Raw genomic sequence first — 16,317 nt, 5'->3', positions numbered from 1 at the left:
GGGGGGGGGGGCGGGGAAGAAGGGAAGCTCCCCAGTACCATGTTTTCCTCAAGTCCTCTTTACCTGGTATCTTCCAGGTGCCTCCCAGGTTACCGCCCTACCCTTAGCTTTTCAGGGCACAGAGCCACCTGGACACAGTTAGGCCCCAGATGTGTAGAGGTGGGGTGGCTACCCTGCTCTGGAAAGGGAAAAGTGAGGGGATTTCAAGAGTCACTGTGCTGTGCAGCCCCTCCATGCCCCCACCCCAACTCTTCATAACCTCAAGCCCACAAATGAGGCACCCCAGTTTGCTGAAAGCAAAAGCCTGTTAGTGACATCCAAAGGCACGCACCCAGCTTCATTTCCCACAGCACACACCTCATCCCACTGCCACATGCCCCATCCAGCCACCCGAGACATGCACAGGCAGAGACCCTCTGACAGAGGCCTCCCTAGGCACAAACAAGAAGCAGCAAGCTTGGAATGAGGGTCATTTGTCGCCATAAAGAACAGGCAAAAAACACGATGCTGCTTTGTCTATAACGCCTGTCACCAGCTGTTCCAGTTACCCAAGGTGCGGAGGCGGCAACGCAGGGCTCTGTAGTTAAGCTGCTTCTTTCCCAAGAAACCCTCAGCATTTCCAGTACCTGCCACCTCCCAGCAAGCCATCCACACCACCCCCCAGCCCGCTTTGCTGTGTTAGCATCAGGCTGTTCCTTTGCACCACAACCGAACCCTGGCCAAGAGACAGCAGGACACCAACGTGCTCTGGCTTATCATTTATTTATTTATTTTTAAATGCACCAGTGGTCACAGCCACTAAAATGTCCGTACGTATACAGCACAAACACCACCTTTAGTGTCATTGTTACATTAGGAACACTTACTACTACCCACAGCGCAGCGTACTCCACGTTGCCAAATCTTGGTTAGCTCCTTCCGGTTTCCAGCCACTCTGTGCCAATATCCCCACATGCAAGGCAGCAGTGTTTCAAGACGGGACTGGTGCTGGTGTGGTGCGCTGCTTGGCAAAGGAGGTAGCATGTCTCATGCTGCGTCAGGTCGACCGCATTGCTCCCGACATCCTCCTTGGCCCCTCACACAAAAGGGAGAAGTTTGCATCGGCAGCGGGCAGGCATCATGTGCGTTGCCCTGGTCTGTGCACATGCACAACTCCTGCTGTGTCCTAATCAGGAGCTCAGCACCAACCTCTCCTCTTGCTTACAGCAAGTTAGCACCTCTTAGCTCCTTGGGAAGCAGGTCTGAGCTCCTGCATATCAGTCCACACACCTCACAGGGCAGCAGCAGACCTGTCACCCCACGCACGGAAAGTGACTACTTTCTTTTCCTGTAGAGCTTTTCAACTTACCACCCACTTACTCCACATGAAATGAGGCTAGGTCAAGCCACCCCTAATCAAATGTGACAAGGCCATTGCCCCACGTTTTCCTCCATGGCAGAAATACCCGCCACTACAAGACAAGAAACTGCAGCACATTACAGTATGCGCAGTCCCTTCAGCACCGCAGGCTTGACGGCTTGCTCGCTCCTTTGGGGAAAACCATTACCAAGCATGGGACCTGCCCCTGTTAGCCACAGCATGCCTGCCTCAGCATCCCACCCAGCCACACCAAGTCCTCTCAAGTTGAATGAGCAAACACTGTCCAGATCTTACGGTTTGCTGAAACCGAGTCCAAACAGGGACCTCGGGCCACCTCACCCCCTCACTCCATGCGCGATGCCCACTGCCATCCTTAAGGAGAAAGGGCACCGAGTGTAAAGCTCACGCCAATGCCTTCCTGGGAAGCACTTCACAGGCACTTCGGCCAGACAGGTGGAGGCCTCCCTCTGCGATCCTGCAAAGGACATGGTGGTGGCAGGTGCTGCTTGGCTGGTCAGCACAGTTACAATCTACCAACTTTGGGCTTGCTTCCTTGATACTTTCTAGGAGCCTCAGGTCCTTCTGCCAAGGCAGCTTGCCCAGTTCGACGTGCTGCATCTAAATCTTCCACAGGGACCCACTGGGCACAGCGAACACTGCCAGGTGTTACTCCAGAGAGCGCGGGGAGAAGCCTCCTCCTGAAGGACGGCTTTGCAGAGCCCTCCACTCCAAGTGCACAGGTTAGGCAAGTTGTTACTGCAGCTAAGTTGCGTGCCCACTGCTCCCTGCCACAATCCCAAAAGCACACACCGCAATGCCACCTTCATTTCTCCACCGTCCACCAGGGTAGCGTCGCAGCTACGAGGGCAGGATTCATGCCTCTCCCTAGAGCACTCCTCCTGACGGCAGCAAGGTGCACGGCAATAAGCGGCTTTGCAAGGACACATGACGAGTGGCACAACAGCTTCCAGAGGCAGCAGGAGCTCCAGCAGGAGAGACTCTATTAACTCACATGGTAATTCAACCAGAACACTAGGCTTAACACTAGCCAGCCACTGAGCTGCTTAGACATTCAAACAGCTGTTACAGCCTTGTCTTATCCTAAGAGGACCGAGTGACCAAATAGGAAACAAACAAAAAAAAAATCTTCCCTTTGAGGAAGTCCCCTGCAAGAAAGAGCCCTTAAAGCACAAAGGAGTGAGATAAACAAGGGACTCGGAAATCAATGGCCAATATTCGGATCACCACGAGTGATCGTAAGGCACGTCAGCTGCATGCACGCGCAATAATGCATTGCTTTGCGTAGAGAAAGTTGCATTGCCTCTCCCTGCACTGAGTCTGCAAAAGACAGTATTTTTCCTTTGAGAAAGCATCCCTGAATGGCTGTGTCATCACCACAGAGGTTACTAAAAAGCAGGCAACTTCAAACAATTAGTAGTAAAAATATTTTGGACTATTTCCTAGCAACACCGAGAGGGCAAGTGAGTTAAGTGCAAGCCCATGGTACACTTACATCTCCCATCTCTGAGAGCCCAGCAGAGGATATTCCCACCCTCACAAGGGGAGTTGGCACTTGGTTGGTGTAAGACAGATGCACCCAGTTACTTTTACTAGGCTTCTGGCAATCCCAACATGCAGGCACCCAGCCAGAGTCTTGCATGGGAGGCTCGAGGCATACGCTAAGGTTGCCTGCGATAGCTTGAGACAAGGGCTTGCTTCAAACCATGCAGGTCATTTCTGCAGCAGCTCCATCTCCAGAACAGACACCACAGTTCACCATTAACTGCTCTCCAATGAAGTTCTATGGGACAATCATCTTCAGAGAAGTCCGTGCTCACAAAACCACCCTGCACGGTTCCTAGATTATAAAATACACCCAGGTAAAAGCAGTCCAAGGGGTGCAGTTTCACCACTGGCTGGCTTTCCCCACTCCAAACACTGGTCAGGCTTACCCAGGGGACTGCGTTTGGGCCAGCCACGCTGACCACTGGGCCACCTCCAATCTTCACTGGAGAGCGACAGCAGAGTCGCCCTGTTTTCAGGGGAGGCTATTTCCAATTAAAACGTTCACTGCCACAAAATCACTACCCTACTCCAGGAGGAAGAGCTAATGCTGAGTTACAGGGTTCATGTTGGGGGGAAAACCCCAGATGACTACGTATGGACGGTTTACACCCTCAGCAGAAAGAGGCCCCAGAGCCTCTCATGTGCCTCCATGCAAGAGACAGAGCTGGTGTTGGAGCACACTTCTTAGGCCACTGACCTCATTAGCTGCTTGGATGACAAGGTGACACAAGAGGTTGGTAACATCTATGGATGTTCCCTGACATGCCCACCTGTCACTGCCTTCAGGCATCCCCTCGTGCCCACAGCACTCACCCTGATGTGAAAGACTGCTCTCTGTTAAAGAAGAAGGTGCCCCCACTCTTTGGCACAGATGGAGGAGGACATAGCACAAAATGAAAACCCCCAGCTGCCAGATTGCAAGGCTCGCTCTCCTCATGGTCAAACAGGACCATCAGTAAAGACAAGGAACTGTCTCTTCCATCCAGGCTGGACTCCACACCAATGCTGCTGGGCAAGAGAAGATGGCCACGAGAAGATCATACCTCCGCTCGAGCAACGAAGCAGAGGCTGCACGCAGATTTAAAGAGCTTTGCAAAGGTGAACAGAACCATCCAGCAGTAAGGTATGAAAACAGAATGCCTAGGACTCCAGGTCCTGGGATCCCATTCCCTGGTCTGTCAGTGAATGAACACTCCCAACCACCCCTCTCCTCTACCTCCCAAAGGCAGATTCAGTAAGGCAGACACCCTCCCAACTTAGGAAGAAAACGGGGGAAGGTAAATGGAGAAACGCACACAAGGGCTCATGACGTTTCCACTGATATCTACACTGGCACTACCTACATCTTCCTCAGAACAGAACAGCCAGAAGTTCCACTCCCGATGTCTTCAAAACAATTCACAGCCTTTTCCATTTGGGAGCCGTTTCCAGTGACCAGACTGTGGATGTTATGTTAGTGAATGTACCCGATGGGGAGGCTGGGTTTACTCCCACCGAGGCCAACTGTTTCCACTGCAGCAGCTTTATGCATAGCTTTCGGATGTAAGATCCAATCATTACTACCCAAATACCAGCAGCCATAGAGTTTGAGATGCTAGCAGCTGAACTGTGCTCAAATCCAGCTGCAGCAGGACCACATCAAGATGGACATGCCTCTTGGTTTGAGTGGGCCACAGCCACTAACACTGAACCTAAGAATTATAACACAAGTGAATCCACAGCTTGCCAGACTGACAAAACTCCACCCCAACATCCCTACCCCAGGAAAAGAAAAAAAATATATATAGTCTGTGCAGTCCTTGATTATACAAAAAACCAGAAAAAAAACACAATCACATTGACCAAATGCAATTCCACACCCCCGCCAGACAGCTTGGAGTTTGCCATTTGCCACATGCGGCACAGAGGTTTCCCTCTGGCCACAGTACACCGCTGGCAAGGGAGAAACAGGAGGAACATGAGCACCGATGCCCGAGTCTAACGCCCCGAGTGGATCACTGCAGGATGAAGCCCGGGTGCGGCGGAAGGCGAGGCGGCGGTCTCTGCGGCAGCGCCGGAGGGTGCTGCAGGGCAAACTGGGATGGGGGTCCCGGCTGCGGTACCTGACTTGCCAGCTGCATTCCTGATCCTGATCGTGGGGGGAGTGGAGGGTAGGGAGCCCCCGGGTAAGGCATGGCTGGTCCCGAGCTCATGGCTGCAGTAAACGGAGTGGGAAAGCGTCCTGCAGGCACTGCTGGAGGTGGTGGAGGCGGTATTCGCCGGGGCATGACCGAGGGAGGCGTGCTCACATCCGAAGGATAGGAGGTGGCTGGCGCTGGTGCGGTCTCGGGCATTCTCGGCTGCAAGGGCAGCTGCGCCTGTGGCAATCTCTGTCCCTTCAGCACCATGTCCTGGAGCTTCTCGATCTTCACCCGGCGCAGGTGAGCCAGCTTGCGCTTGCTCTGGTACTCATCAATGAAGGAATCCAGAGCCACTTCGCCATCCAGGAACTTCTCTGCCATGTTCTGTCAGACATGGAACAACCTGTTAGAAACCCACAGTCCACAAAAACCTTGCACAGCTTCTTTCCCTCCTCAGAAGGTCACCTCTCCTCTCCAAGAGGTGAGAGATCTTTTGTGATGATGCCTTATTACACCAAATGCCTAGTTGGGAGAGAAGCTAGACAAGCAGCTGGGCACAAGCTGCCCTTCCTCAGGTCTCCTCTCTCCACTAAGACAGGACCATACCCTGCTCTAGAATTCAAGCCTAACCTCGGGATTCCCTTCTTAGCTGTGTTCCAGTTCCTCCCCGACTACTGTGGGCCACATCCATGCTCCCACTAATGCCTGGCTGCCTCTCAGAGGCTCTCTGCATTCCCCTAACCATGGGAGGCAGGGATGACTCCATTTACAATCACAGAAATGTAGGGTGGGAAGGGACCTCAGGAGGTCACATCTAGTCCACCCCCCTGCTCAGAGCAGGACCAGCCCCAACTACGTCATCTCAGCAAAGCTTTGTCTACCTGGGTCTTAAAAACCTCCAAGGATGGAGCTTCCACCACCTCTCTGGGTAACCTGTTCCAGTGCTTTACTACCCTCCTAGTGAGAAAGTTTTTTCTAATATCTAACTGACATTTCCCTAGCTGCAATTTGGGACCATTTAAGAGCTTTCCAGATCCCTGGTCAGCCCATATTATGGTTCAGTGCTGGGAAACACTGAGTCTATTAATAAGGCTTCCTTCGTGCTTGAGTCCACACCTCCCCACCACAGTACGAAATGCCCCCAAGCCACTGTGCTGCATATACACAACCTATCCCAGTATGTTCCACTACACAGGATGGGAAGGGAGAAAACCTTTGCAGCAGCCACAAAGGTTGCAAAGGCAAGCCCTCCTTATCAGTCTACCCAGGACAAACCATCTTGCCCGTGGTTTTCCATACCCCCCCGCACCTCCTCTAATGGCTCAGTGCACCTACTTAACATTTGTACCAAAACAGTTCTGCACAGACATGCGCTTTAGGGTAAGACAAACCAGGAGAATCAAGGGCACATTTTCCCAGTTAGATAATAAGAAAAAACCATTAAAGCTGTTAGAAACACTTCAAATATAAAACAAGCTTGCATTCTTTTGTCAACTGAGGTCACTTTGCCTTGAGTCACCAGGCTGCCTGACAAAGTTTGAAGTGACGGCTGAGGCCACATTCAGCAAAACCCTCTTACGGTACATTATCTTCACCACTAATACCATGGCTGTGTGTATCAAAAGCCTTGCAAAATTTTACCATGTGTTACCCTTATGCATTTTAAGCGTCCTGCCATTACCTCTGTGTCCTCTTCAATCTTGGCACCCTCTGTCTGAAGCAGTGCTAACAGCGTCTCCAGGGAAGCATTGCTGGATTGGCTGTCTGCAAGGACACAAACAGGGGAGTATATACAGCAGCTGGCCACAGATGATGCTCCCTTCTCCTGGCCCCAGCTCCATCAAGCACTAGACTCCTTTCCAGACACAAGCCTGTTTATCCTGCGCCACTCCAGACAGAACAAGTCTGAGCAGAAAGTTAACAGAGATGCTTCCTAAGAATTTACTTTCAGGACAGGCACAGGGCTTGAACCGCTGCTACCAGTGAAAAAGCTGAAAAGTTACCAGCTTAGCTGGCAAAGGTGTTCGTACTGGAGACAAACACCTCATAACAGAGGTACAGAGCAAAAGTCTGGTCAGCCTATTCAAGCCATCTGATCTTTCACTTGCTGGACAGCTGCAGAGAAGGGCTGCCTTTAAGAATACACAGACAATTCTGCTCACCTTCAGGGAAGAGATTAGTTAGCCTAATGCATCTCTCTCAAGTGACCGCAGAGATCCCACTAATATATACCTGCCCCTGACTTCCTTTTCCCCTAGGCCATGCTGTTCAAACAGCCATCACAATAGTATTTTTCCACTCTCATTCAATGAAGCTACTCTTGACCACTTGACATTTCAGCTCCTCTTGAGAAATGCTTCTAAACCGCGCAGCTCCCAGATCTGGGATGTGTATCTAAGAGGACAAGGCATGTCTGTCCAGGAAAACCCAGGAAATACATTACTGCATAATACGTTACCTAGCTTGGTTTTCTTTATCTGATAAGCTTCAAAAAGGACCTGCAGCTCCTGATATTTCTGGATCACGCTGGCTTTCAGTGTTTCCAGTTTCGGCTGGTACAAAAGGTTGTCTTCTGCTAGACTACGGTTGCTGGCAAGGGTCACTTCCTTGCTAAGCTGAACATTTTGGGCCTGCAAAAAGAAAAAAAAAAGTGTATAGAATATTATAAATATTTCTGGATAACAGTTTCCAACACTTTCCCAAATCCAGGCAGACCACTATCATCGGCACTGCTGCAGCACATCCTAAAAACTGGAGAGGGGCTTTTAGACTCGCCCTGGATGCTCAATCCAGAAAGCCATGAGAACACCCTACTAGGCTGCCTGGTACAACCCATACTCCAAGGACCACGCATTCAATCCCCCCTTACCTTGTGTGCACTGTGCCCTTTCTGCAACAAAAGGCTTTTCCACACCTACACCACCACCACGGGACTTTAAATGCAGGTCACCCCATGTGGCCAGAGGCATCTTATAAATGCAAACAATGGCACAGACCAAAGGTGGAAGACTCATGAATGCACGAAAACACTCACAAAACAGGGACCACACCACTCAGACGGCCACCTCCTCCACCAAGGAGAATGAGAGGACAAGCAGTAGCTCCTGGAGCTTGCTTCAAAACCGCACTTCTTAGATTTTGTTCTCATGTCAAGGAGCATGTGCGCAGATGCACAAAGAGACTATAAAATCAGTTTTCTTCTACAGGCTGGAAAGAAAAAGCTTAGTCCAAATATTTAGGGGAACCAAGCCCAGCTATATCAGTCTCTCCTGCCATGACCAGAAAGAAGGAATTGTGAATCACACGGTTTCCACAAACAAGTTTCTTGCAAACACTGATACTGCTGGAAAGCAGCCAAGCCCGCTATGGCTACACTCCTGCAGACCCCTGCTCAGCATTGCTCTCTGACGGCATGCTGCCAAACTCTGCAAAGGAGCAGGGATACGTGCATTTTTCTGCCCAGATTTACCCTAAATCCTAGTTAGAGAAGTACAGGGAAGTCCTCCAGACTACTGGGCAGGTTGCAGGGCTGGGCCGGAGGCAGCACCTAGGTTGATTCCCTCTATCCTCTTCTACGCAGCGTTTACGTGCCTGAATTCCTTCCCCAATAAGTGACTGCTGAAGAACACACAGGCTCCTTTGTGAAAGGCTCTGACAACCTAAAATAGAGATGTAGCCCAAGTGCCAATAGCAACCTTCTTTCTACCCACACACACCACAAATCCCCCCGTCATCTCTCCTTCTCTACAGGCTTTTCCCAACCCCTTGCTGGTTTCCGGCCAAAAGTCCATTTTTCCAGCTCAGTCCTCCCATTTGCACATCCTGGTTTGAACGGCCTTGTCCGTGCCGAGGGAATAGCCACTCTCACAGAGCGCTGAACAAAAGAGCATTGTAGACCCTTCTTCTCTGCACAAAATGCATTTTCCCTTTGGCCGGTCTTCAGAGGCTTTGGGAAAGCTGAGCCTGTGGGGAAGGCCACCTTGGCAGGATGTCAATTTAAACCTCATAACACACTTCAGACAAAGAGAAAAGATGCAGGAGGTTCAGTATCAGATGGTCTGAATACCCACCGCGGCTCGACATTCCCACGGTCTGATGTGCTGACACTCACCTTCAAACAGGCCACAAGGCGTCCGCAGCTTGCTTTGGCCTGCACGGTTAGTCTGATCCCAACCTTCCCCATTTACTGCCACAAAAGTCTGCCTTTCACTTCACTCCCCTCCGTGAGGCAGGTAAACCCTGGCTCTCATGGGGTATTAGAGCCCCCCAGGGCTAGGCTGTTAATTATCTCCTAGAAGATGCAAGACGACTGCCAGAGCCTGTGCATGTGATTTTAGTTCCCCTTCCCCTTTCTCCTTCTCTCTCAGGCCCCAGAGTGACCGGCACAGCAGTTGCTCTTCCATTTCTCTGCATATGTCACTGCTCTTCCCCCAAGACCAGCTTTATGCTTTGTGATTTCCACCCAGTCCAGCTGCCTGTTTGTGGCCACTGCTGCTTCCTTCCTCTCAGCTGCCTTTTGCAGAAACTCCAGACCAACATCGGCCACGTCCTCGCCCGGCAATTAGTGCCGTGTTATCAGCGCACGGCTTGTTTGGCCTGCGGCCCGCTCTCAGTTATAGACTGCGTCCACAGATGAGATGGGACTTCTTTAGAAATGGCAAACAATGGCTCTTTCAACTGCTTTAGACACCCCGGCAGTACTTCGGGAGACAACAGGGTGCAAGGCTAGGTGTCCCACTCAGTGCGAGTAAGGACAGGAGACTTTATCCCACAGCGCCTCGCACCTGCTATACACCTTTACGCACATTGCCAGAGCCAAAACAAGCATTGCTTTGGTATGAAGCCCTGATGTTATTGATGGGAAGCCAGGGTGTTTCCCGGCAGCTGTTTCAGCCACCATGGGACGGTGGGTAAGAACCACACATGGCTCGTGGTCAACACACAGTCCAAAGGACATTCATATTCCGCATCATATGGACAACGCAGCAATGTCTTCAGCAATGCCCATTTCCTTCTGAGAAGCTTTCGTTTGTCCAAACTACTTTAATCTTCCAACCTCGCAATGTGCCCAATGCTATGCAAGCACAGGCACAGTCCCTTGGTATATGAAGCACTGGATGGACAGGGAGGAGGGAAGTTCACCTAGCTCTCTGCGCACTGTTACCCCAACGAGCCAGCGAACCAGAGGCAACGCAAGGCAAACCTCTCCCGATGATCTTGTAAGGTCCCTTCCAGCCCCTAACATCTATGAATCTGCCATGTCAAGTGCAATTCATATGCTTTCCCAGCAGGTTCAGTCAGACAGCTGCCAAGCCATCTCGGATGCTTGACCCCATCTAGGCCCCACCACAAAAAGGCATAAGTGGTGCTCACTGAGAAGTGAACTAGATTTTGGATGGGTCTTGCACACCTCCCCGACCTACGCTCCTCTTCCAAGAAAGTAAAATCACCATCTGGGCTAACCTGAACTCACATTTTGGCTTTCTACTTTCATGGGATTTCCCCCAGGCACACCTAAAAATACTCCTGGACCAGACTTACTGGCACTCTCTTGCTGCCTAGCTGTGATAAAAGAACACCGCCCTTCTCCCTTCCAACGCTAAAGATGGTTTAAATGCTCATAACGTCATGGCTGCTCGCACTCTTTGGTCCTTATGCCAACTAAGCCAGCCAGGAAAGACAAACCAACCACATGTGGGTTGTCTTAGAGAGGGAAAACTGACTTTCAGCTTCCCATTTGGCCAGGCACCATTTGGGGAACATTACTTTGCCCCTTCTTCACCATCCCTAGAGTTCACAAGAGAGGAATGCCAGTCCCAGTCTGACACCTTAGCATCCTCAGCTTTCACCCAAACCTGCCATCCTCAACGCTTAACAAAGAAGACGTTGGTTTAAGTAGCAGTGAATGAGACCCGCCTGCACTACCGGGACCACGGGCTCCACCTCCAATTAAAGGTGTTGCTCTGGCCAGAGTCCCAGGAGACTAGTTTTATGAGTGGACTCTGATCTTTCCTTGGGTTGGAGGCTATGTTAAATGCCTACAACTCAGCTAAGCAACCACCAGTAAATCAGAGACCGAAACTCAATGACTCCCTGAAGGCTGGAAACACCCAAGAAAAAAGTGGCTCAATAAAAAAATAAAAGATTACATAAAATTACAAGGAAAGGAAAAGCTAAGAAAGAAAGAGTTGGGCAGAATGGAAGGAAATAAGCTGCTCCATGTCACAGGCGGTTTCTCATGGAAAAAGTGTGCCAAAGGGGGTGCACACAGGAGTAAAACATCTTCCGGGAACAGGCAGCACGAAACATCCATTTTAGCAGGCAGATGAACCTGGTGACTTGTCAGGCCCTTCCTTCCTTAAGGCTCCTATCTCTGCTACCAAGGTCCTATTGGAAATACAGCTTTGCTACACAACAGCAAACAGAAAATTTCAACGGCTGCCCCGCTCTTGCTCGCTGACACCAAGCTGTCTGATCTGTAGCCTTTGCACCCTCATAAAAAAACCATTTATGGTGCACATTAAATTACAGCAGCCAGGATATGGCACATCTAGGAAGGGGCAAGCAAAAAAAACAAACCCCAAGCTGGAGGGCCAAATTCTCTCCCCAACAAACTGTGTGGCCTCTGACATCTCGCTGTGCTTCAGTTTCCCTGCTATGAAGAGAGACAGAAGATGTAACGACCACGAAAGTGGTGAAATAATCATTCTTCATTTACCACTGAATGTGTGACAATGAAGGAAACGCACTGGCATTCAGCCGCTAAACGGCAACACCGCAAATTCATTTTTAGCACCAGGCTCCAGAGGATACATGTACCAGTAAGTTGCCTCTACTCTTTTAAAAAGGTCCACCTTATAAAAAAATATATATATATACCAACAAGGCCAGAAACCTGCCAAATGATAGAGGGGGTTCAAACACACAGCTTTCAACTTGACAGCGTCCGAGTTAAAAGACAGGTATACAGTGGAAAAAAAGCTGTGGAAAAAGGAAATAAGAAGTGGAACATGCGACAGCTCGTGACTCAGCCCTGTTCATGCTACAGCACTGCAGCAAGAACAGACTTTTCTATACGGAGCAACCACAGACCATCAGCTGCATTTACCGCTCATGCTTCAAACCCTGCTGCTGAAGCAGCTTTTAGTGCCGACATCTGGTAGTTCCTCCCGCTACCTGCAAGTATAGTCCCTACAGCTGCCTCAACTTCTTTTCCCCTCTTAAAAACTTGGAGCAGACTCTCCATTTTGGTTGACAGGTGTAATTTGTTCTCTCAGACCTTATTTTAGTCCATCCAGGAGTCAGTCCAAGAACTCAGTTTGCTCAGCAGTCTCAATGCACAGTCCCATGGCCTGACAATTTGAATGTAAGCTGATCTGCAAACTCATTTTTGCCCCCAGTAAGGCCTTGTCTTCTGGACAGCATGCAGAGAACGCTAACCACCGTGCCTTTGCATGTGTAGCTTGTATAAGTTCCTTAAAACAAACAGGACCAAAAAAAGTCCTTTTCTGACACAAACACATCTTTGCTGGGTTTTTTGCAAACACCCTTTAGCTTACAGATATTATACACGACTGTCCTTCCCTTCTAGCAAACAGTATGTAATGGCCAGGTCTGCCATACATGAGGCTGTAACAGCTAAAACAAACAGGTCCCTCTTCCAAACGGCAGGGAAGGCTTGTTCCATCATTTATGGCACCACCTAGTTTTATTTCCAGTAAAATTGAGACCCTTAGGAGGGAAAATGTTGCTTAAGCATATGGAAGATGCAAAGTGCAAAGACCAGCCGCAACCCCAACGTGGCACATCCCTCAAGGGTCTTCAAGAAGTGTCAAACCCCACTTCTCTTTTGGTAGGAAAAAAATCTTAATTTTGAAGCACGACTCAAATGCATAGCTCCTACTTCCTGCTATGCCCTTGGCTACCAGAATACATGGTGCCATGTGTGCCAAGGACAAGTTTTCCATAAAAATGCTTGGTGTATTCAGAAACCCTTCCAGAGGACTTGAACAACAAATTTCAAAGATTAATCTAAAAAGGAAAGCAAATTGAAAGTACGCTTGTATAAACACTGAAGACTAACCCTCTTGACCCTTCAAAAGGTCCCCAGGGCAATAAAGAGATCACCCTTTCTACAATAAGGGTGACCCATTCAACATCTGCAAAGAGCAGTCAATTCACTACTTGTCTCAAGACCCTCGCCCAAAACAGCCAACAACCTGGAACTGAAGACAGACTTGTAAGTAAGATAATAAAAAGAGTCTTCACAGAAGTCCTGAGATTTTCAGCATACACAAGATCTTCCTTTTGAAACGCATGCCCTGTACGAGTCAAACTTGGAACCGAGTCAGCCAAGACCATGTTAAATAGAAAGACTAGACAAAGCTTTTTATTTTACCTGCTGTGCTTTCGCGACCTCTTCTCACCGAGACTGAACATAATACCGAGCTGATTGCAGAAAGAACCAAACAGCAAAGGGATTGCTTAATGCAGACCCAGTCTTTTCCAAATGAAATCACACACACCTTTGTGGCAAAACTTGAAAACATGGCCAAACATAGATCCCTTTGCCCTCAAAAAAGCCCACCAGTCCTCCCTGCCCTGACAAAGGAGATTTTTCAGCTCTTTAAAATATACTTTGCATGAGAAGGGGGATCATTTTAAAAAGGGAAGGAGGGTTTTTGGGCAGGTTGACTACAGAGACCATTACTTCCACACCAACTATTTGGTGACAGCAACTGGATTTCAGATCTTGCCACTTCAAAAAAAAAAAAAAAAACTGTAAGGCCTGAAGTTTGGCAAAAGTGGAGAAAAGATGCTGTAAAGGTGGAAGGAAGCAAGCAAGCAAATGAACAAACCAGAAGGTATAAAGGGCACAACTGATTACAATTTACCAGATATTACAAAATCCTGGTTCACATAATTAATACTTCCAAACCAAATTCTATGAACAAACAATAGCCATGTATAAGGAAACTAGCTGAAAACAATGTGTATTCCAAGCCAGCTAACCCAGAGAAAAACAAGGTCCAAATGAAACTAATCCCAGCTACCCACAAAGCCTGACAAATACCACTGAAATTATAATCTTGCATTGGCAGGCCCTTCAGCAAAGACCCAGTCAGCGTTTCCATTACACTTCTTACTTTTAGTGCGTGAGAAATTTGCAGTCCAGTTTCAAGCTGAACTCAGGACAACGTTCAAGTATCATGTGCATGTTGTTGCCAGCCTTGGCCATTTTCAAGGGGCCTAGGCCACATGGCAAAAACGTGGCTAAGGTGACAGCTCCAAAGTCTGTTGTTTCTCAGGGACAGGAGCATGAACTTTGACAAGAGCGACAACCAGCTTGGTCAACAAAGTAAAGGAAGCCACCAACATGTCTAACTAAACCAGTAATGAGATGCAATTAAACAAAGTGCAAGGCCTGAAAGGACACCTTAAAGGAAAGACCACACATTAAATAATCCAAATATACCATATCGTAGTTTTATCTCAAAATATTAGTAGCAATGATTGCTGTAACTAAACGTATCAGATGCTATTTTGCTATAATAGATACGTATTTTTGTTAAGACGCTTAAGATCATTTATCAAAAAGGCCTTGACAGAGAAGACCATAAAATAAAGATGAAACAGAGGACAGTGTTGAAATGTATTCCACAGTGGGGAAGGAAAGGAGATAAGAAACCCTCCCCTTTACTTTCCCAAGAATATAAATACCAACTAATTGACACCTTGCAAATCCACAAGAGATTTGGTACAGTCCAGTTCCAAAAGTTTCAGTGAAACAAAGAAAGTTCAATAAAACCAATCAGAGTTCATTTACCAGCCTATCAGAACCAGCCATCTATAAATATGGAGTATCGGCTAGGGAAATTTGGAGAACTCAGTAAATTCAAGAAGACCTGCCGCCACTCTTTCCACCATCTTCCCACCTCACTCACCAGTCTAAGTGAAAATCTATGTTGTACTGTCAGGGTCAGCCAGATAGACTTTGGGATATATGTTCTTTCTGTGATTTGAAGTGCAAGCAAATAAAAGGCTGTAGACCTGTTTTTGCCTCTCTTATCAGTCACCAACCTGCAAGAGTACCTGTAATCTAAATAATGATGTGATGAATCTAAATGCAAAGCAGGAACAATCCTGAGAAGCTAAATATGTACAAAATTGATAAAGACTGCTGTATCTCTAGGGAGGGGACTGTGACTGACTGTTTGGCTTGGCAGCCCCCAAAGCAAGGGGCTCTGCTCAGCCAAGTCCTGCAGGTATCACCAGCATTTTAAAAACATGACTAGAATGACCTGGATTGCTGCTGTAGATGTTTGATCGTGGCAACCCATTTTATCCTACATATTTGGATGAATTCTTGGATCCTGGGCTACCAAATCAAGCAAGTTTCCGTAGTGCTGCTTGCACTGAGACAGGGGAATAATTTTTCTGATGCAAATCTTACTCAGTGCTTCCTGCCAGGGCTTACCCCTTCACAGCAATCCTATTAAGCACATAAGTTAAAAGCTGGGTTGCAGACTTTAGCATTTGGATCATGCTGGATTAAGCACAACCTCTTGTCTAACTGGAAAGGCACTTAAACAGATGAATTTCAGTGAGTGACCTTGGTAAAATAAAAAAAATCTTCTTTTGCTTGATATGATCCTCCTATATTATGCTGAGAAAAAAGGAGAGAAAGACATTTTGTAGCATGGTAATTCAGCCGCTTGCCTAAAGCCGGACCCTAAAACTAGGTGGATTGTTGCTTAAATCAGACGAAGGTGACTAAAAGTTAGGAAAATGTGCCAGTGAGGACACTGGTTAAGACAGATTCAGACCAAATTCAGTGCTCTTTGCCCCAGTTCCTTATCTATAAGATGGGGATAGTGCATAGGTTGATTTATCTAGCATGATGGCCATGAGAAACCAAAATCCCCATCCTATCAAAAGGGAGCACCGTCTACTCTTCAGCAGCGCTCCCACTGGCACACCTGCTTTCCTGGCCCCACAGCGGTGGCCATGCACACACACTCTGGGGAAGAGGTACTGCCATCACCTACATGGTGCAGCGCCTCCATATATTCCAGCCAACTTCTTTCAGCTCAATGCAGGCCAGAAGGCAGAAGGCTACTACCCTCTTAGCAGGGACTTAAAGAGTCCAAAAAACCCCAGGTAAACAACTTTTGTACAAATGTGTGTGTGCACTTTGCTGACCCTCTCCAGCCAAAAGGCTTGCCTATTCCAGGCAAACACATACCCTGTAATTACAAACTCTCATATACT

General features: G+C 48.3%; 1 protein-coding gene across 1 annotated transcript in view; it reads right to left on the bottom strand.

Annotated features, from left to right (window-relative positions):
* Window positions 1-743: 743 nt before the first annotated feature.
* VPS37B (VPS37B, ESCRT-I subunit) overlaps window positions 744-16,317 on the bottom strand; it is a 26,068-nt gene continuing 10,494 nt past the window's right edge. Inside the window, exons 2-4 of the mRNA XM_019507165.1 lie at window positions 7,505-7,676; window positions 6,728-6,810; window positions 744-5,430 (exon numbers count right to left, since the gene is read on the bottom strand). Coding sequence (XP_019362710.1) covers window positions 4,921-5,430; window positions 6,728-6,810; window positions 7,505-7,676 — 765 coding nt within the window. The 3' untranslated portion in view covers window positions 744-4,920. The remainder of the gene's footprint in view (window positions 5,431-6,727; window positions 6,811-7,504; window positions 7,677-16,317) is intronic.

This window comes from Gavialis gangeticus, unplaced genomic scaffold, assembly GCF_001723915.1.
Source record: "Gavialis gangeticus isolate Ggan-Ray unplaced genomic scaffold, GavGan_comp1, whole genome shotgun sequence".
NCBI classification, from domain to species: domain Eukaryota; kingdom Metazoa; phylum Chordata; order Crocodylia; family Gavialidae; genus Gavialis; species Gavialis gangeticus.
This window is presented reverse-complemented; position numbering and strand designations above follow the sequence as displayed.